Genomic DNA, 22665 nt, shown 5'->3' with positions numbered 1-22665 from the left:
GGTCATTTTTCTTAAGTCACCTGTAGAACTGGGATTCAAATCCAGGCAGTTCATCATCAGGCTGTGCTCTTAACCCTAGGTTAACCACTAGGTTAAACTGTATCTCTGTAACTATTCTAGAACCTACTGAATATCTACCCATTTATATGTCTAGAATTGGCAGAAAAGAATATGCTTATTAGTCCTTAAAAAAGCCTGAAGAAAAATAAATCCAAATTTATGTGGTCAATTATTTCTGACAAAATGTATCAAAATAATCAAACAAAAAGATAAATCTTTTCAGCAAATGGTACTAGACCTGGACACAGGCTCATCACTAGTCATCAAGGAAATGCAAATTAAAACCATAATGAGATATCACAACACACCCAGTACAACAGCTGAAACTTAAAAAGACCAACAAACCAAGCACTGGCAAGGATGTGGATCAACCAGAACTCTTTACATGGCTGGTGGAAATACAAAATGATTCTCACTCTGTAAAACAGAATGGCAGCATCTTACTTAGTTAAACGTATCACACAAGCCAGCAATTGCATTCCTAGGCATCTGATCAAGGGGTATGAAAACATATGTCCACATTAAGATCTATATCCAAATATTCATAGCAGCATTATTCACAACAGTGAAACATCTGGAAATAACCCAAATGTCTATCAACTAGTGGATAGATAAATGCATATGGAATACCAGCCAGAAATAAAAAGAACAAAATAGTAATACACACACGAGTGGATTTCAAAAACACTGAGCTAAATGAAAGATGTCAAAACACAAAAAAGACTACATGTTGTATGATTCTATTTATATGAAATTCTGGAAAAGGCAAAATAATAGACACCTTGACCAAAGGGTCAAAGGAAACAATTAAATGCAAAAGGACAAGAAGAAATGTCAAAGGATGAGGGAATTATTCTATATTTTAGCTGTGGTAGTAGTTCCATACTGCATAGAATTACAAAAATTACTCAAACGGTCCACCTAAGATGGGTGAACTCTGTTGTATTTAAATAATACTTCAATAAAATTCTCTTAATCCCATTACCTAGGACATTTATAACAGAGTAAGACAAACCCTAAAATGATTCTCAGAAATCTCAAATAGAATGTTTCTTGAAATTACCACCAGTCCATCACAATACAACCACCAAGATCCAAAAGGGCTTTTGGCCTTTGAGTGTCATGGAAAACGGCTTTAACCAATCCATAATCCTGCCTTAGACTCCTAACCTTCCCTACTGGGTCATTAGGAAATCACAGGCTACATGAGCCTACTAAGTATCTAAATTTTACTGTGCTATGGTATGGCACATACCATACATTGGTATCATACAAAATCCAACTGAGATACTAAAAATTCAGTTTAACATGATTTAACATATAAACTGTCTGTAATATTTTCATACTTCTCACCTAGCTAGCTTAGTCTCCAATCCCAGACTCTATGGGGTCTCACACACTATATAAAACTATACTCTCCCCACATGGCTCTTCCAGATTCATTCTCAGAAAATCTTAAATTTCTCTATTCTTTCAAGCTCTCCAGCTGTATCCACAGGTCTGACAACAGTAACTCCTTATAACTTCTTCTTAAAGAAGTCGATTTAAAAATTCCCCATTCATTACTGGTTAAAAAAAAAAAAAAAAAAGGTGCACCTTACTGCAGCCAACTAGAGGTTCTCATAATCCTAGCAACTTAATTCCTCAAATACAGAAAGAAAGAAGCAGCTCACCTTGGCGGGGCCCATCTCTGTTAATGGTTTCTGAAAGGCTAGGGGTGAAGAGACACACAGCATGCTGGAAGGTAGGGGAACTCTGTAACATGAGTGATTGGCAATATTCCATGACATTGGCACAAATCTACAAAGCGAGAACAGCAGTAACAAAAATATTAGCTCCCCAAATGCCTCATCTCATGGAAATCCAGATGGGAAGGAGAAAAAAATTAAGATCAATTTGTAAAATTACAACAAAGTTACAAATCAATTTTAAAATTATCCACATGTATTGTTTTTCTCAAATATTTCCAGAAATGTTAAAACCTTAAAGAATAGTTACATAACTGTCACTCCTCTTACCTGCTGCATAGCCAGTTCTATCTCATCTTTCCTGCTCACTCTATCTCCCTCCACATTATCATCTTGAAATTTAAACTGACGCAGTTTGTCGGAGCCACCAAAGCGACTTAGTAGTCCTAGGCACTGGCGCTGAGGAAGGAAAAGACAAAAAATGAACAAACGTTCACATCTAGCTGGATATGTTTAAAGTTAGGGACCTTTCTTGAGGGAGATAAAGAAAAAACTCAGCTCAGTGGAGAGTTAAATCCTCTCTAATGTTTCTGATTTCTGATTTCCAACTATGTCAACTATAAGTTAATAATACTAAAATTCATCTTTTTGCAAATGTATTTACTTGGCAGACAACTCATTAAAAGAATATTATTTTTTTTTAGCAGTTAACACTTACTAAAGTCTAAGTGTTTGCCCCCAATTTTTTGTATTATACCAATAATTCCTTAGTAGACACCCATTAAATAAACACCAATCAATAAACACTGAGAAGCAAAATGAGATGGTGAACAGAAGCAGATCCGTGATCATTTTGTCTACTAAGGCTCAAATTTAAAGGCTTTGACTCCTGTGGCTTCTTCTGGAGATGTCATCAAGGAGTTGGGAACACAGAGGTGACCTTGGCAGATAAAATGCAAAGGTCATTTGTTTGACATGTTGGTACTTTTCACCTGAGAATACAATCGTTCCTATGGTTTTCAGCAGCAAAGGACAAGCTTCACAAAACTGGCAATATGTCCAAAATCAGAGATGTGAGTTCCAATTGCAGGCACATGACTTTTTGCCGTTTGTCCTGGGACTAGTTACTTAACTTCTTCAAGCCTCTGTGCTCACATTTCTAGAGTGATAATAGCAATTTTCACCTTGGAAATTATTGTTTGGATTACCCGAGACACTGAATTATATTTAAAGTGCTTAGTATAGTGTTCTGCACACAGGATGTGCTCAGTCGCTCAGTCGTGTCTGACTCTTATGACCCCATGGACTGTAGCCCACCAGGATCCCCCGTCCATGGGATTCTCCAGGCAAGAATACTGGAGTGGGTTGCCATTCCTTCTCCACTACACGTAGTAAGTGCACAATAAAAATGTGTTTGAAACACTGGTATTACATATACACACACACCTATATACACATATATACCTACATGTTATATAATATCTACTTTAAACTCATGTTGGAGTAAGTTTGGATAAGGCAAAACAGACTAAGGAAACTGTAATATAAATTTATTTTGTCAAAACAGATGTATCTATTTTGACAACTTACAACTGGCTGTTTGCTACGCTGACAGATAAAACAGATGCAGCAACACATTTTCAGAGGCCACCTTATGAAAGATGCATCAAAAATATTTTTTCATCCCCACCAATTAAAAACATTAGAAGACTGAGGGGAAAAAAAAAAAATCCAGAGTATTTTGGTCTGGTTACAGACAACACAAGCCCTTCTGGAGTGCTATCTGACAATGACTCAAAATGTACTACTTACATACCCTGGGTCCCAGAGATAACAGTAATATTACATAAAAATGTATACACTAAAAAGCTGATGGCAACATTTTTCTTTTGGAAACTTGAAAAACAGTTCATGAAAAGAGGACTGGTTATGACAATTACTGTATAAAAACAATGGAATATAAATTCTACTATATAAATATAATTCTTCTGAGGCCCCCAAAAGTGAAGATGTCTAGATCAAAGCAGGCCAGGAGGCTCCCAGAAGGACTGTGATAAAATACTGAATTAATAAGCTATCTACTATGTTTGAATATACTGAAAGGAGATTACACAACTGGAGGAGAGTTTGAGAATAAATCAGAAGTACAAAAACCAAGCAAATAAAAAAAAGCAACATTTACTCACTCTAAGGAAAACATAATGTTTAGAAAAGTAACATATGGTCCATCCATGGCTTATTTATAAAATGACATTTACACAGTAATAACAATATAACACTAAATGTTAATCTAATCAAAATTATGATATGATTTGTTGAGTTGGGGGTGGGGGCATGTTATAAGAGATACACATATCATATGGAAGAACAGGAGTAGAGATCAAAATTCTTATCCTCTTTGATGGAAGGTTGATAGATGATTCTTAAAATTGGAAAATTAAATAGTAGCAACATAAGCAAATTAGAAAGACTCAATTAAAACCATTGCTGGGTTTACCCAAATTAAGGAAGCTGTAAAAGGATCAGAGAGGATTGTTGTATTTTATTATAAGTTTTACTACTGCTCTTTAAAGATGTAAGAATCAAAAATTTTTTTCATTTAAAAAATAAAAAAGAAGTAAAGAATCAGCTACCTGGAATCTTCCAATATGTCCCTGTAGCTCCATTAGTGATCCTTCATTTACATCAACATCAAGTTCACTTAGTATACCTATAAAATTTAGAATGTTTTTAAATGTAGTTTTTTAATTGACAAAATATAGACATTAAAAAACTAGGAAGAGTAGTTTTACTCTTTCACATTCTTTAATGCATGAATAGACACAGACTCTGCTATGAAGGAGGTTTGAGAAATATTGTTAAGTGTACCACCACACGTTCAGTCATATGCAAAATAAATCTAGATTGGATCAGTGATTCAAAAGTGCATTTTAAAAAGTCTTTTGAAAAAAATCTATTTTTTATTTATAAATATAAAACAAAATTTTCTAAACTCCACAGTTAATTACTTTCTCATGAAACAGTTGAGAATATACAAAACACTAAGAATGAAATGCATTCCTTTTTTTTTTTTAATTCTTCTATGCATCATTTGATTTTTTTCCTTTTCCCGTAAGCAAAGTATAACTTACACATACAGAAAAAAGCTTCCATTCAATTTTTCAGTTTGGGCCCACTACAAAATCCCTAAATTAAGCTGATCAACGTCTTATAGTACCATGGATTTCCTTTATTTCTAGTGAGCCCTCCAAGTAAACCCATGGGTCATTATTCCCATTAGTTTATTTCTTTGTTCCATTACTGCAGCCATACAGAGAACCCAGGTGACCCTGTCTTAGCCACCCTAATTTTCTATGTGTTTTCACAATCCTTTTAACCCATTTCTTACTTCCAAGCATACGCTTCATAGCACATAACCCAGAACCTTATCCTTTGTTCCTCATAATGACAAGCTCTCCTCTTTTTAGATTTCCAAGCCTATCACAGACCTACAGAGGACACTCGCATCCCCTGGCAGGTGCTGTCATGTTACCTCACCTGCACTCCACTGCTCCACTAGATCCAATCCCTTCCCATCCTCCACCTCCACTTGGAGTCTGCTCCCAAATCACTATATTTAATTATTTTCTAACATTACTCTGCCATAGAGGATTTTTCCTCACTATTTGAAAATGTGTTCAGGTCTCCCTTGTATGCCAAAACAAAGCAAAATCAAGCAAAAACTCATTAATATCAAATTCTTGAAGTATTTTTTCTACATTTGCTGCTTTTGATTCTTATGCCATCCTTTTCCATTTTAACCTCTTGAGAGTCAGAGTTTGCACTTAACACTTTGGCTTTTTCCTGTTTCTCCTTAACCTTTCTTATCTTTTCAACCTGCCTTGCTCTTCCCCAGTTCTTTCATTCCTCCTGCTGCCTCTATTTAAAGACAAACAATTTTTAGATCCTTTTTTTTTTTACTGCACCACGCGGTGTGCAGAACTTCCCCAACCGGGGATCAAACCCGTGTCTCTGCAGTGGAAACACAGTCTTAACCCCTGGACCACTGGGGAAGTCCAATTCTCAGATTCTTAAGACTTCTGCTACAAAGCACCTCAGTACTGTGGACCGTATGTATCCCCTCAACTCTAAAACACTTTACAGAATATCCATGGGTCACAGATAAAAAATTAACCTCCTGATAAGTACTTTAGAAGGTACAACGTATCTGGTACTGGGCTAGCATTTTAAACAAAAACATAGGATGAAATTGTAGGATAATACAAAACCATACATGTAGCCAAGGGCTGAACTGGGAGTAGGGTTAACAGGAACATAAATTCTTTTCAAAAATGATTTCAAAACATTAGGAGGTACTTGGCATTATCTTTTAAAATTATTTTAAAGAGTATATACCAAGTCTACCAGCTCAAATATACAAAAATGTATATGTAAACACATACATACAAAGTTATTAAATGCCACACTATTTGAAAATTTTAAAAAGATTAGAAACAGTCAACATGTCATAGAGGTCTGGATAAACACCTCAGAACTGGAAAACTATTCTGCCAATTAAGGAGTGAGGTAGGAACTATATATGCTGATGAAAAAAGTTCACCAAGACATAATGGGCACAGGGGGCGAGTTATAGAGCAGTGTGTATAGTATGATTTCATTTTGTAGGGAGGAAAAAATTTTTACACCACATACAGAGAAACCACCACAAAAATAAAGTATAAATTGATAATTGGTTCCTTTCAGGAAGCAGGGATTGCTATGTCAGATTGCTTTTACTCTATTTTATTTGTTTGAATTTTTCATGAGCATGTTAAAATACGCTGAGCTTTTCTGAATGTAATTTTAATATGGTGACAGGGTCAAATGAGCTTTTCTGAATGTAATTTTAATATGGTGACAGGGTCAAATGCAAAATTCAGAATGTTTCAAGTATTTTTAAAAAGTAATGAAACGAAATTCATCAAAATAATCACCTTGCCAGAGTATCTGATAAAAGGCTCAGGGCTTCTGGATTAAGATGGCAGAATGAAGTAGTATCACAGAATGTCCCTGCTACAATCAATCTATGAATAAATGAAATTCACCAAAAAAAGGAAAGGCGCCACCTTATACCACAAATACTGAAGAATGGTGGTGGTTAAGGAAAAAAAAAAAGATTGAAAAAATTCCAGGGGAATAAGAAACATGATTCATCACATGACCCTCATCCCAGCCCTCAGAAGCAGTACGGAGGAAAGAGGATAAGCCAACAAACTCTTGCAATTTACAAAGAAGCATATTAGACTGATGACGTAAATTAAGTAATCAGGAGAAATCCAAGTAAAAGCCATCAGGAAGAGAACCACTATACAGCACTATGGGACCACAGTAAAGGCAAGTAGGCAGGCCTGTCTTGGTATCATTCAAGGCCACTGGAATGAACTGGGGAAATGACCATAATAAGCACACAGGACTAAAACACGACAAGGTGAGGTAGAGTTGACCCTGGGATCTCCTCAGAATGAGCACAGGCTCTGAGTACCTTAATAAACACTGCACTCAGCCCTGCCAAACTCTCTTCTGCCCAACACAAAGGGTTCAGGCACAGAGGAATGTCCAGAGAGGAAAAAATCTTGGGGTTATTGCGGCAGAATCAGGGGTTGGCCTCAGACTTCTCCACAGCAACGTAAAAATGGAGGCAGAATAGCTGAGTAGTTAAGCGCACAGGCTCAGAAGCCACGGCTCCTAGAAAGCCCTACAGCGTTATCCGTGTGACTTGGGACAAGCGAACCTCTCTGTGCCTCAGTTTCCTGACCTGTAAAAGCTGGATAATAAAGGTTCTAACTCTCAAGACTGTTGTGATGATTAAATCAATTAACATGCTAAGTGTCTAAAACACTACCCAGCATATAAATGCTTATAAATATGAGTTATTGTCATTAATATTAGGCCATGCTGTCATTCAAGAAAAGGCAATCTTCAGATGCTCGTAAATATTAAAGATTTCAAGGAATATTATATATTTTTTCTTGGGGAAGAGGACCTCAATACAAATTAAAAATTCCAAGAGATAAATCAAAAGAAAGAACTCAGAAATGGTGAAGTTGTAAGAGGAGAAAAAAAAAAACCAAAACTGGTGCATTTCTATGAATCCAGTTAAATATACAAGTAAAATTAAATAGCTGAAGGTATTATGGTTCCAGAACTGAATGAAAATTATATTTACTTCACAAAGTAAAAATATAAATAAACATAACGTGAGGGGGGAAGAAGTGTAAAATAACTCACACTTAATCTTTCACATTGAGTTAGTTAATTCTGTCTAAAATTCATATGTAATAAAACAAACTTTTTTAATGACCAAATTATCTTACTGATTTATCATAATCTTTTCTTAATCATAGCGATCTTTTAAGAACCAACATCTCTTGTAAGAACAAACATCTCTTGTACACCTGTATTAAAGGAAAGTCTGTCTAGAATTCATCAATGTCTTCAGTTTCTCTTCAACTAGTTTTTCATCTGTAAAGTTTATGTAAAATTAAATAGCTGCTTTCTAAAACTGCATGCAAAAGGCATCCCATTTTCATATATTATTTCTATGTGTCTGTTTCTTTCCACCATGCCCCCTCACCCACCAATACATACACACACATCGGACACTGGCTAAAAAGCTACTTACTGAAAGTTAACATTTGGCAATTTCTAGATAATGGGATTTGAGCGTTACTTTCTTTAACTTTCTGAATTTTTTATACTGACCATAAACCATTTTTACAAACATATGACTTCACAAAAGGTAGTTAACTTTGTTAGTCCAATCTCAAATAAGTCATATATAGCTGCAAAGTAATAACAGCCTCATTCTACTAAGTGTATGTCTATAAAGCCATTGTTTAAAAATTCAACATAATCAACTCACCAGGAAGTGCTGCTTTACTTATAATTCCCGTCAGCAGAGCCAATTCCTGCAAAGACCCTGCACTAATGTCCTGACAGCGCAGAATTGCTTGTATGGTGTCTGAATGAGAGATGAGAAACTGCAACACCTACCAAGGAAAAAGAGAGGGAAAGGAAAAAACAGAGGTGGAAGAGTAGAAAAGTATATTATAAATTTATATCCATCGGTTTAATAACACTGACACAAATAATTTAATGTAATGAAGAATATTAGATAAACAGTTGTCCTTTGTATTTACATAGTTTATTTCTTCAAGAAGCCAACATTCGTAAGAAAGCTCAAGGATTATTTCCAAGTTTAGAAATTTAATACACTTAAGAGCTATTGCAGAAGAGTATAAAATAAATTGGAATGACTGCATGAAAACTATTATCTGACCCGTACTTTATTTTTAAATTTTTGTCTAAATGGATCTAGAACATGAATTTAAAATGAATGTGTATAAAAATGACTTCCTGAATTCAAGCTGGCTCTATGAAAGTCTGACTAGTGTGATACGGGAACAATCGCATAAAAGCTTTTGTCTAACTCTCCTTTTGATATGGTGAAAATAAAGGCGATATAAACCTTGACCTCCAAACTCTGCCCTTCCAGCCTAGCGTTTAACAGTGTCCCATCACAGAGGACTCTACTCTTTTTCACACCCAAACATCTTCTCAACTAGATTACAGATGCCTCAAAAGCAGGGACTACACCACAACAGGTTGAACGTTTGAATCTCTCAGGGATTGTGCCCCTTTATTTTTTCAATATAGATTCCTGGCCTCAGCCCATCATTGCTGGACATGCAACTCAGTAATCTGTATTTTTTAAAGAAGCTATTCGGGTAATTCTGCTATGCTCAGGGTAAGTCTGGTCTTATTTCACATCTACTAAAAAATATTAATCTCAATAAAGTAGAAGACAGAGTCTTTGCATGTTAAAGAAATAACTCAAAGGCCACATATGAAAGGGACAGAATGTCACCAAGACCAATGCTGTATAAAATCAGATGCCACACTAGAAACAGCAGCATTCTATCTTGGTGAGGCAAGCCTAAAGACTGATGGCAGGGAAAGCAGGTAAAATCACCATAAATTATTAGGACACAGTTTCTGACAGTATCATAAGAACAGAGCAATACAATAAAAAATGGCAGATTCATGAATTGATAAGCCTAATTAACCAGCGAAAGGCTAAATTGTATATTGCATTATTAAAGAAATAAAGAAACATATTTTTGAAGATTTCCCTGGAAAGCACTGAAAATAATATCACAACTAAATGTAGCATTACCATCTATCTTTTGTATGTTCTGTAAGGCCTAATAAAGTGTATAGCATTCTCTAATAAATAAGCGATTAAATTACATTTTAGAAATCAGTTTATTCTATCACAGTAACTGCTTCCTTCTATAAAACAACTGATTTAGATCCCTTGCTTCCCATCTCACTATTCTATTAATTAGCTAAAGTTCAGAGCAAGGTACATGGGCCTAAGGAAATCTATGTGAGCTGTCCATCTTTTGCATTTGTAAAATAAAGCTTTTGTACCTGATGATTTCTGCACTAAGGTTCCTCTTACCTGCCCTGCTGCCTGCAAGTGCTGAGCCATGCTGGACGTAAGGATAACCTGGCACAAGCGAAGGGCCGGAAGGAGAATCTGGCGGTATCGGTCTCCTGGAGTAGGGATGAACACTGGGGGGTCTCTCATGCCAAACATGCTTGATTCACATCCAGTCGACAAGGAGACAGCAACAGTCCAAGAGTTACGGCGCATCCCAACAGCCCCTGACCACCCCCACGGCAAATAGCCACAGGCGACTGATTAAGATGTGACGCTACTAACGAGGACTCTGTGTCCCACATGTACAGTGAAGACAGAGTTATGTGAATCTTGGAAAAAATCTTAGTAAAGACATAATTCCCCAAACATACTTATTCTACTCTAAATGTTCCCTTAAGCCATAGAGAAACAGAAACAAAAGTTGCTTTCTCCAAATTTCCCTCTCATGTACACAAAGCCAAAAAGGAATCTACATTGTCTATTATATAAAATAAAACAAGATTTTAAAACCTAAAATGAGGTTGTAAAATAACTTAACCTTTAAGTTTAGGTCTCAGAACCACTGTATTAATAAACTATTTGCTTACTGTGAATATTTTATTTAAATTTTTGGATCAAATATAATGATTGCCTGTTGAGAAGGGAATGAAAGCAGAATATGGAAATAAAAAGAGATAACAGAGAGGCTTTCCAAAGATGGGCAATAATAACACATCATGAAGGGAGGAATATAACTTAATCCCCTTCACCTAAGTTGAAAGTAAAAACTCGCATGTTTAAAACTTCAGAAAGTGATGTTATTTTTCTCAAAGTAAAATATGTCTATAGCTAAACCTGAAAAACTCAAAACATGCAATTTGGCAATGGATCTTTTGAAGAAAATTACTAAAACTGAAATAATGTTATTTGATAGTAGGCGGGTAGGCTATATATAGGCTTAACAATGTCAGAGCCACGTAGACAAAAAAGAAAAAAAATCCACATTCAAACTCAACTGAGAAATCTGCTAGTTTGGAACTTAAAATAATTTCATTTGAAGCTTTCAAATTAGCAAGCAGTTGGCAAAATGTTAAAATGAGAAAAACATAAAATATTACTCAAGTCATCAAGAAAAGAAAATCCACCACAAATTATAATTTCATTACAGGACTTTAAAAGACAGTATAATGGAAAATATGTACTTCCACTAAACAGAACAATAAAGTGTGGAAAAGTAACATCTACTAACAAAATGCTCTCCCATCTTCCTCTTATATCACTGTTCTAAAATAAAAAGCACTCGCCTCCCAAGCGGTGCTGGTGGTAAAGAAGCTGCCTGTCAGGAATGTAAGATACACAAGTTCAATCCTTGGGTCAGGAATATCCCCTGGAGGAGTGCATGGAAACCCACTCCAGTACTCTTGCCTGGGGAATCCCACGGACAGAGGAGCCTGAGGGCTATAGCCTATGGGGTCACAATGAGTCAGACATGACTGAGCACGCAGAAATGTCTCTACTCACTTTTACCCTGACTAGCAACTTTCATTTATTAGCATCAAATGGCAGGGGGGTATGACCAAACAAAACCATCAAGATGAGAGTACTGCTCAAACAGAATTATAAAGGGCAAAATTATGTTTGAAAATCTTTTTCCTTAATAAACCTTTACTGGTAACTTAAAAAAAGCCAAATGATACAGACACTTACCCCTGTGGGTCCATTTCTGGGCGCATGTCATAGACTTGGCACTGTGCCAGCCTCACAATCACGCCAGACCTCAGCAGCTCTAAAGCACCCTGCTGAATCTTGGCCACTCTTGTGAGAAATGCCTAAGAAGTTACAGAACAAAATTCATCAGTACAGAGATCGCAGTCACGGGTCTCATCTAAAAACGAGGCTTTCTCATAGCACATTTCTTCTTTAAGTTGAAGTATAGTTGATCTACAATGTTGTTTTTATTTAATTCTTGGCCACACCCTGAGGCATGTGGGATCTTAGTTCCTCGCACCCCCTGCACTAGAAGGGAAACTCTTAACCACTGGACCACCCCATCATAGCACATTTCTAATCTGTAATCATTGGTGACTAGCTAGGAAGGGGCACATTATACCCCTATGGCTTCCCTTGTGGCTCAGCTAGTAAAGAATCTGCCTGCAATGCAGGAGACTTGGGTTTGATCCCTGGGTTGGGAAGATCCCCTGGAGAAGGGAAAGGCTACCCACTCCAGTATTCTGGCCTGGAGAATTCTATGGACTGTGTAGTCCATGGGGTTACGAAGAGTTGAGCATGAACAAGCGACTTTCACTTTCACCACAGGATCTTCATGAGGAATAAACAGTACAGCGTATCTGAAGTGCCACACAGGCCTTGCATGGGTTACGCATTCAAGTAAAATCATCACATGGGCTTATGGAGGGCAGGAAAGACTGTTTTGCTCACAGCTGTATCTCTACTACCTCACGCAATACCTGGCACGTAACAGATATTTAACAAATAATTGTTGAATAAATGAAGGAGGGAGGGAAAACAGAATTAATGAAGAATCTAAGATTTTAGTGCTTCTCTTGTTGTGACATTCGTGGTATTTTTAAGCAGGAGGAAACAGAAATTAAAACAAGATTTGGAGGAAAGGAAATTAAATATATATACTAGACAGAAAAATCCCGTGCTTAAAGTAGAGCCAGCACATCTCCAGTGGAGCTTCATCAGCAACCGGCACAGGCTGGCTTTCTTCGGGAAGGTCATGCATGCTCACTCTCCTCCTCAGGGAGCACCGAGTGTCACACGGGTCTGGCATCACCAGCGACAGGAGTGAGTGAGCAGCAGTCTCAGCACCCAGCCAGCCTTCATAGGGCCGTTTCAGCTCAACTCTGCACGCTCAGAAGATGCATTCCTAGCACATGTACCCAAATTTAAAACTCTTCAGAAATGATTATGGCATGTATGATAAAAATATTAGAAACATAGGCCACGTTCATTTTCTTTAATATAGCTTTAACCTCAACAGGAAATGACCTGTTGATCTAACCTCAAGTGAACACGAAGCCTTACCATTTTGGATTCGTAAGTATAAAGGGCTTTTAAAAGGGGAGGCTGTGGAGTGAGTAAGCTCTGCAAAGTACGGTCATCTTCTACCAAGCTGTCCACAAGCACCTTCAGATAGCCACTGTTAGACAGATACAGGAGCCACAGCTGCTGCTTATCCACGGAGACGATTCGATCAAGGAGGGCCAGCGCCAGCATCTGAAGGAGGAATAAACCAAAGTCCAAAATGTGGAGATGGCTACCAAGTCAACAACACTAACTCCCTTTACCTGGAAATGTTTAAAAGTTTTCTTACAAGGAGAACTGTTGCATGCAATACAACTCTCTCCTTTTTTTTTTTTTTTGAGAAGTTGAAAGCTATGTATCCAGAATCTTGATTTATTAATAAAAGGAAAATGTTCAGGGTAGTAAAGCTACATTTCTGAAACAAAATCTAACACATTAAAATAATAGCATTAAACATATTTTAACAGAATCTAAACATTACTTGTTGGAGGAAAGGAGGAAATCAATTTTTAAAAATAGCGTTTTCCCCAATGAAGTGTTACATGCTCATTATAGAAAACACAGAAAACAAACAAACAAATATATGGAAAATACACTAACTGATATAGACCACTTTGGCCTATTTCTTCCCAGATACTATTTTTTTAACATAATTAAGAGCACACTACATGATTCAAATGCTATGTGATTTTCCACCAGTAGGAAATTATCTTCTCAATATATTATCACAAGTATGACATAATATTTTAAAGATACATAAATGTAAAGACTTCTCAAAAAAGCAGAGCAAGGTATATTCAATATAAAAGCTATTTATCCCCATTCTCTTATTCAAGGATCTTTATTAACCAGTACCTCTGCTGTTTCTACCAGTGTAAGGCAAATCTCAAAATTAGCAAAAAGATTATTCTGAGGGCCCAGTCTGAACTAATAAGGATTATTAATGTAAGTGAATGAAACATATGAATAAATAAAATATAAATTTCAAATTAGAGTAAATAAGAAAACTCACTAAAATATATTACAGAAAATAATTCCTAGTATATAACATCCATTTGAAAAGCTGATCCAACTTATGCCTTAATACAAAGTCAAAATATCTGTCCAAGTACAATACTGAGCAGGAGTTACTGTACCCTTCCAATCTCATGACCATCGCAAGCATCTCGACAGACCACTTCCATGAGGGCGGCACCATAGCTCTCGATGATGGCTATGTTTTCACGCTGTAATTTACTAAACACATCTTCAGGGGCAGTCAGCCTTTCCCACATGGTTTTCTTGGCTAAAGGGTTACAAGAGAAGACATATAAAACACTCCAGCAAAAAAATAGCTTGCTAACTGAATAATTACACCTTATACATTTCCATTAATGCCTGCGCACAAAGGCCCATCAACCAATGAGTCTGGGCAGGTAAATTTCAAGAATACAATGCATTATTCCATGCATATACACTAAGATAACAATGGTATTAGGAAAAGGAGAAACTATCCTTAAAGAAATCAAAATGAATTAGAGGCTCCAGGAGAACCAATTCCTGTATTTATTCTGCTAATTGATCTGGTTTTATCTTTTATTGAGATTTATGAGAATTTGGCTACAAAGGATCAGGTACAAAGTAGACAAAGATCTGCTTCCAAAAAGCAGGTATTTTATTCTTTTATACTTTTTAATTGAAATACTTACTAAAAAGGAAAAGGTATACTCATTATGAAGACAACTTAAATTTAATTCAAGGTACAATGATAATTAAAGGTAGTATTATAAACTTTACATAGATTTCTGAAAATCTTTTAGAAAAAAGTCTCATAACTATACTATATAAAGCAATATAGCTGAAACTAACTTATGATTTTCCCCAACTAGGATGATGGCATCAGTTTTCAAACTGAGGAAAAATTCTTAAGACAGGGTGCTCAGAATGGAGAATAAAACAAAGCAGACATAATCATGAAAAATAATGCCACAATGTGGTCTATATTTCACTATAAAGTCTGCAGCAGGCAAATCTTCAGAGATTTAATGATATTTTTTCCCTAAAATATTTTCACCACTACTTTAGTTTTATTTTAGTCATATTTCATTTCCAATAGTGTCAAAGGAGGGTATGAGATTATAAATCTTCTCAATCATGTCACTTCCTTAGGTCATCTGGTCCCATCTACTTTTCTATTTCACCTCCTTCCATTCTGCACCTCCACACTACCACCACACTAGCCATTCTGTCCCTCAAACTTAGCACTTACTTCAGTCTCAGGATCTTTGCACCAACTGTTCTCCATATTCTTCCCCAGATTGTAGCTTGGCTACCCCAGCCTCTATTCAATATCACTTCCCCAAACACACCCAATACTCCCTCCTCCCCCATCCCCCACACAACATATCACAGTACTATTTTATTTCCTCCACAGTACTTATTTGCTAGATTTACTAAAATAATGTTATTTGAGGGGGAGATGGATTTCCATGCTTGTTCCCTGTCTCCCCACATTGACCACATCAAACATAAGCTTATTAACAATGGGATTGTGTCTTGTCTACTTAGCACACAAGTAGAAGCTCAAATACTAATCACTGACTGATCAACAGCTTAAAGGAAAGTTTAGAAACTCTGCTCCAGGGAGGCCACCAGATGCCCTCGGAGGGGAGTTCCATGGTGAATGGGTTCTCAGGAGCCTAGTCTGAGGAGACACGGCTTCTCCTGTTCTACACACAGAACTGCCACAAAATTATGTGAGTTGAGAATTTGGGCAAGTCTGAAAGCCACCGCTTTACAGGTTTAATGCTTTTTAGCCATGAATTCCTTAGTTCCAACATTATGATTGAAATGAGGGTAAAGAGATGCTGGCATATCTCTCTAGAGATTCTTCCCCAAACCCTGAGGAACTCCTGCAAGAACCTTGGGGCCTCATAGTGAAATCTGAAAAACAAGGGATTACAGAAGATCAGTTAAGTATCCAAGAAATATTTGATTTCAAATTGTGAACAGATCTCAGAGTTCCAATATTGACAGCACTACCTAGAAATAAGAAAAATCTAATTCTTTCTTTAAAACGGGTAACAGACTTATGGTTGCCAAGGAGGAGGGATGGAGTGGGAATCTGAGATTAGTAGATGCCAACTATTATATATAGAATGGATAACAAGTCCTACTGTATAACCCAGAGAATTATATTCAATATCTTGTGATAAATCATAATGGAAAATAGTTTTTTAAAAAAGCCCTTTCTTTAAAATCTTCATTTTTAAGAAGATAAATTAATTCATTAGAAGTCACCAAAATGATTTCTTCTACTCAATCTGTCCCTTCTTCCAACATACCCTATAAATCACTTCCACACATACTTTCCTAAACTACGAAACTTATCAAGTTACTCAAAAATGTTAAATGTCTATTGCTTAATTCTACTAGCTCTAACACTATAGTTTCATTTCCAAGGTCATTAATAATATGTCCCCACCATCTCAAACTGGCTTAATTTGCTATCAACCCTCTCCCCTGCTTACGGCCTGATTCTTTACTCCCTCCTAGTTTGGGCCTCAGTGAAAAGCCCCCCATTTATTCTTATGTAAATGCAACCTGACCAGAAAAGTCCAGCAAAATCCTTCATTTCCTTTCTCCTTTTAAATCCTATAAAACTTGTAATTTATAATTGGGGTTGGCAAACTAAGGCTGGTGGGCGAAATGTGATCTCCCACCTGTTTTTGTAAATAAAATTTCAATGTAACATAGCATATGTCTCTGGCTGCTTTTGCACTATAATGGCAGAGTTAAGGAGTTGCAGCAGAGAGCACATGGCTTGCAAAGCCTAAAATTGTTACTATCTGGCCCTTTACAGAAAAAGTTTGCAGGCATCCACTCTATATTATCCAATTTAAGGCTTATTGTTAAGCCTTAAACTTATATATATAAGCACATATACTTGAACTTATAATATATAAGCAAATATATTGCCATTTCTACTAGGATATAAGATTTTATGAAAGTAAGAACCCAATTCAAGCTTTCTGGAACAACTTAAAATAATAAACCACCAAATGATTACTAATTTTTGTTTGTATTGTGAAAACTAGAAATAAGCTAAGAGTCTAAAAATGGGTAGGGCATTTGCTAAATATCCATAAGTGGCAAAATTTATAGAGGCATTAAAATGTTATTAAACGAGAGGGGGAAAGCTCATAATATACTAAGTAGAAAGAAAAAGGAAGATATAAATAAATCAATACAAAAAGATAGTTGGCTATAACCAAAATGTCCTGATAGCTATCTTAGAAGGGTGGAGTGTGTGATTTTTCTCTTCCTTTCATTTATTAGTATGTGGCTATAACCAAAATGTCCTGATAGTTATCTTAGAAGGGTGGGGTGTGTGACTTTTCTCTTCCTTTCATTTATTAGTATGTCCTAAATTTCCTTCAATCAACATTTATTTTTAAATAAAAAAGAAAAGCTAAATGCTATTTTTAAAATACCTGATTATTTTTAGTCAGGTTCTAAGGTCCTAAGATGTGACTCAAGTTGTAAAACAAAAGGAGTGGTGAGAAATGTACATCTAAATTCACATCAAGCAAAAAGTTTGCACCTACTACACACCAGCTGTAGTTGGTATTTTTAAGTCACTTATTGGAGTTGGATTCAAAAGAACAGAGTCAACAACAGGCAAGATGCTCTATGAAATCCTTTCAGTCCCACCACTTCATGACCAAAATCACAGGTGTACTTGAACTATGATTCTAGATCATATTAACACTTGGACCATAAAAACTGAAAATCTCACAATACGATTCTCAAAACTTTAGTAACAGCAATAGATCATCTTTTCTAGTCTCCTTTAAAAAGATGACTGGATACTACAATTTCATAAACAAAGAACAACAAGAAAATTCTTATCAAAAGTCACAATAGCCCAAAAGAATTATGAGCAGAGCAGAAAATTCATCATTCTTACTATAATTCCTCATTCTTATTTACTGAATACTATCAACTTGTCAAAACTAAAGAAAAATAAAAGCCAATTTAGAAGAAAATAGAACATATGAGAAAAACATAATAAAACTACTTAAAATTGCAACAATAATTTTAAAATAAAGAATTCAAACTGACATCTTCCATACAGCTCATCAATCAATTACAAATTAAAGTTGAATGATAAGCTCCTAGAAAATAAAAAGTTAAAAATGAATCTGGTTTAAAGGCAATAAAATCCATTTTACGGAAATTAGAACAAAACAGTCAAACAGGGCTAATCTCAGAAATAAAACTAAAGAGGATGCACCTCCACACTGAGGTGTTAACATAACTTTATAGGTTGGCTTTATCAACTTTTAGTGAAAACATTAATCTGATTAAAAATATGCTGAAAATATATATCTTTGTGATTATCAATCTATTTTTAAATGTTAAATGTTTTTACAATACTAGAGTTTAAGAAACAGTTCAATAAAGAAATCAAGAATATAATAATTGTGGTTCATATTAAACATTTAAGCTCTGGTCAGATTATCCACCTTTTGTTTCTAATGGTCACTGGTAGAAAAGAGAGAAAATAAAAAGTGAAAAGAATACAGAGAGATATTTATGACAATAATAGCTATCAGGAATTACATATGCAAAAGCAATGTCAGATTTCAACTACACTGTTCTTAATTAGGGAAACACATAAGATTCTCCAAATAATTTTGTCAAAAAACATATTCTTTGGTTCCTCCCCAGATGTACAGCATTGCCAGCTCAAGGCAATAGGATCCACCCATAAGGATTTGTAAAAAATTAACTGTATGTTTAACAGACATTTGAATTTCCTTTTCCTTAAACAGTCTGCTCATATCTTCTGCTCATTTTTCTGTTGGGTTATTGATTTGTAGATGCTCTTTACTTATTAGACTTCCCTGGTGGCTCAGATGGTAAAGTGTCTGTCTACAGTTTGAGAGACCTGGGTTCAATCCCTGGGTTGGGAAGATTCCCTGCAGAAAGAAATGGCAACCCACTCCAGTATTTTTGCCTTGAAAATCCCATGGATGGAGGAGCTTGGTGCAGGCTACTATCCATGGGGTTGCAAAGAGTCGGGCACGACTGAACGACTTCACTTCACTTATTAGAAATTAGTCACACATGAAATAAGTTACAAATATATTGGTGACATTTTCTACCAAAGTACAGTAAGGAAAAACTACAGATTACAAAAAGATAAAATAAAAAGATGAAGATGTGATGTTCCAAGGTCAGGAGAATTCTGTTACAAATTGAGAAAACTGAATTCTAATTCTCAGATGTCACATACAACCAAGTCACTTAACCTCTCTAAGTCAGATTCCTATTTTACCAAACAGGGAAAATGGCTGCCCAGGATTCAATATATATGGTTATGTAAAAATAAAGTAAAAGTGGTATGAAAAATTAAGTATGTAAACATTAAAATTCACTTTTGGTTTTAAAACAACAGAAGGTGTGTACAGTGTCTTGCACAACAATATGTGCTCAGTAAGAGTTTTTAAATTTAATATTTCTAATTTGAAAATTAAAAACACTAGTATCTAGAAAATACTTTGCTACCTAAAGCAAGTCAAAATAAGCAGTAATTATGACTAAGAAAAAAACTAATTAAGGGATAAAACTGCTCCAAAAATAGATCATTTGAAAATTAAAAAGAAAGGAGAATTTTCTTTTATGGTCACATTGCTTTTAACACATCTTGGCAGTAACTTCTTATAAAGCATGTTATAAAGCTCCACCTAGTGGTTAAGTGATGATTTTTGCCAATTCAACTAAATCCAATGTTAAAATTTTTATAAGTCAAGAGGAAAATGGGGGAGGTATGCTGGCAGATTATTGCTCTTAAAAAGCTCCTATTTGTTTAAAAACTTTCTCTGAAGTATTATTTTTAATGACTTAAAACTACTTTTGTGCATCATTTATGCCAGTAGGACATTCCCATAAATGCATGATCTGGCTATTATTACCTTCTAAGGATATTATACAAAAAATATAGCCAGTAAAGAATAATATGAGATAATCTGAGTCTTATACACAGAGTGTATAAGAATGTAAGTGTTTTTAAGAATCTGTATATAAAACTAATACTTATGAAGGTTATAAGAAGGTGCCTATGACAAGTTCTTAAATATCAGTGTTAAGTCTGGCAGAGTATTAAATCTTTTGAACAGTTAAAAACATTTTCTAAATATGGGCAATCAAAGAATATATATAATTACTCTTATTTTAAAATGCTAATTATATGGGAATTCTGTGGTGGTCTAGTGGTTAGGACTTCATGCTCTCACTGTCAAGGACCCAGGTTCAACCCCTGGTCAGGGGACTAAGATGCCACAAGTGAACAGCACAGTCAAAAAAGAAAAAAATACACACACACACACACTCTAACTACAGTTTACAAAGCCTCTATCGTTATTTTAAATACGTAGACCTTCTGACCAAGAAACTCAACTCTGTGACATTTACTCAAGAAAACCTTCACATTAAGTACAAAAAGATTTATGTATACTATTGATGAGAGTTTAAACTGGTAGAAAGCCATTTGGTAGAATCTGTTGAAATAAAAAATGCACACCCTCTTTCACATGGAAATTCCACTATAAAGTATCCTTCTTGAGAAATATATAGTCATATAAAAGAATATTTGATACAGCATTTTTGTAATAGTAAAAAATTAGAAACAATTTAACTACTTATGAATGAGGCAAATGATTAAATAAATGTTACTTCTATACTAAACTAAACTAAAGAGCCTCTTGATGAAAGTGAAAGAGGAGAATGAAAAAGTTGGCTTAAAACTCAACATTCAGAAAACTAAGATCATGTCATCTGGTCCCACCACTTCATGGCAAATAGATGGGGAAACAGTGGAAACAGTGAGACTTTATTTTTTGGGGCTCCAAAATCACTGCAGATGGTGACTGCAGCCATGAAATTAAAAGACGCTTGCTCCTTGGAAGAAAAAGCTATGACCAATCTAGACAGCATATGGTTTTTCCAATAGTCATGTATGGATGTGAGAGTTGGACTATAAAGAAAAGAATTGATGCTTTTGAACTGTGGTGTTGGAGAAGACTCCTGAGAGTCCCTTGGACTGTAAGGAGTTCCAACCAGTCCATCCTAAAGGAAACCAGTCCTGAATATTCATTGGAAGGACTGATGCTGAAGTTGAAAGTCCAATTCTTTGGCCACCTGATGCGAAGAACTGACTCACTGGAAAAGACCCTGATGCCGGGAAAGATCGAAGGCGGGAGAAGGGAGCAACAGAGGATGAGATGGTTGGATGGCATCACTGACTCAATGGACATGAGTTTGAGTAAACTCTGGGAGTCGGTGATGGACAGGGAGGCCTGGCGTGCTGCAGTCCATGGGGTCACAAAGATTCAGACACGACTGAGCGACTGAACTGACTTGACTTCTATACTGCGGAATGACAGCTATTTTAAAAGACATGTACTGTTAATGGGACCAGAATGAGCAGGAGTTACAAAAATATGTAAGCTAAAGTAGTATTTGAAGGTTTGTGCTTACATTACTTTTGTACCATTGTCACTTTTTTTCCCTCTTTTTTAATTTGGCTGCCCCAGGTCTTAGCTGCGGCACGCAGGCTCTTTAGCTGCAGCATGTGGGCTCGAGTTACCTGACCAGGGGTCAAACCCGGGCCCCCTATATTGGCAGTGCAGAGTCTTAGCCACTGGACCACCAGGGAAGTTCCTATTGCCACAATTTTACAAAACTAAACATTTTCCTTTGACTTTATAGTAAGTACTTCAATAACTCCGTAAAGACTCATTTATTATAGCTTTGCTTAGCCAAAAGGTCAAAAGGTGATTAAAAAAAAAACATTTGAAGTAACCGATCTCTAAAAACAGAAAAGATTAGCGCTTACCCACTTCTAAGGTGTCTGGCTCATCCGGCCTCTGGGCAATCTGCAAGTAGTAAAGCAGGGAGCCATACAGGTGCGTCCGCACTCGCTGGAATCCACCACCTAGGAAAATACAGCAGAGTAAAAATCTTGTTTCAAATTAAAGTTAAAACAAATACAGAAGTCGTAATTTGTAGAAAATTTAGATGAAAAAAGAAAAACCTGTCTTCAAAATGAAGTCTAACAGTTTCTTCAATATGATGTGAAGTGAAGAATCTCCAATAGAAGCAAACCCCACCAGTGGGTTCTCTGTGGGTGGAGGTGAGGTGAACGAGCTATCGAGAGTGAAAGCACAATGGACCTCTCCAGGCCCCAAAACTAAGGGTTGCTTCTGCTCCGTGCGAACGGCTTGGCTCAGGTGGGCAGTCAGGGTGAACACAGCACCTGCTACCACGGGCATTAATTCCTGCGCTGCTTCATCATCCAGGATCTTAAAGCAGAAAGACAAACCACAGTGAGGGCCCTGCTTTCAGCTACAGTCATTA

At 36.1% G+C, this 22665-nt stretch overlaps 1 protein-coding gene across 2 annotated transcripts in view; it reads right to left on the bottom strand.

Annotated features, from left to right (window-relative positions):
* The window catches only part of NUP205 (nucleoporin 205), a 79838-nt gene that overhangs the window by 5512 nt on the left and 51661 nt on the right, over positions 1-22665 (bottom strand). For both annotated transcript variants that reach the window (XM_006079852.3, XR_006552947.1), the window contains exons 29-38: positions 22343-22610; positions 22145-22243; positions 14400-14548; positions 13264-13455; positions 11920-12041; positions 10252-10390; positions 8650-8776; positions 4382-4458; positions 2079-2207; positions 1734-1860 (exon numbers count right to left, since the gene is read on the bottom strand). In XM_006079852.3, the coding sequence (XP_006079914.1) occupies positions 1734-1860; positions 2079-2207; positions 4382-4458; positions 8650-8776; positions 10252-10390; positions 11920-12041; positions 13264-13455; positions 14400-14548; positions 22145-22243; positions 22343-22610 (1429 nt within the window). The remainder of the gene's footprint in view (positions 1-1733; positions 1861-2078; positions 2208-4381; positions 4459-8649; positions 8777-10251; positions 10391-11919; positions 12042-13263; positions 13456-14399; positions 14549-22144; positions 22244-22342; positions 22611-22665) is intronic.

This window comes from Bubalus bubalis, chromosome 8 (genome assembly GCF_019923935.1).
Source record: "Bubalus bubalis isolate 160015118507 breed Murrah chromosome 8, NDDB_SH_1, whole genome shotgun sequence".
NCBI lineage: Eukaryota > Metazoa > Chordata > Mammalia > Artiodactyla > Bovidae > Bubalus > Bubalus bubalis.
The sequence above is the reverse complement of the archived record's forward strand: the minus strand, read 5'-3'. Positions and strand labels throughout refer to the sequence as shown.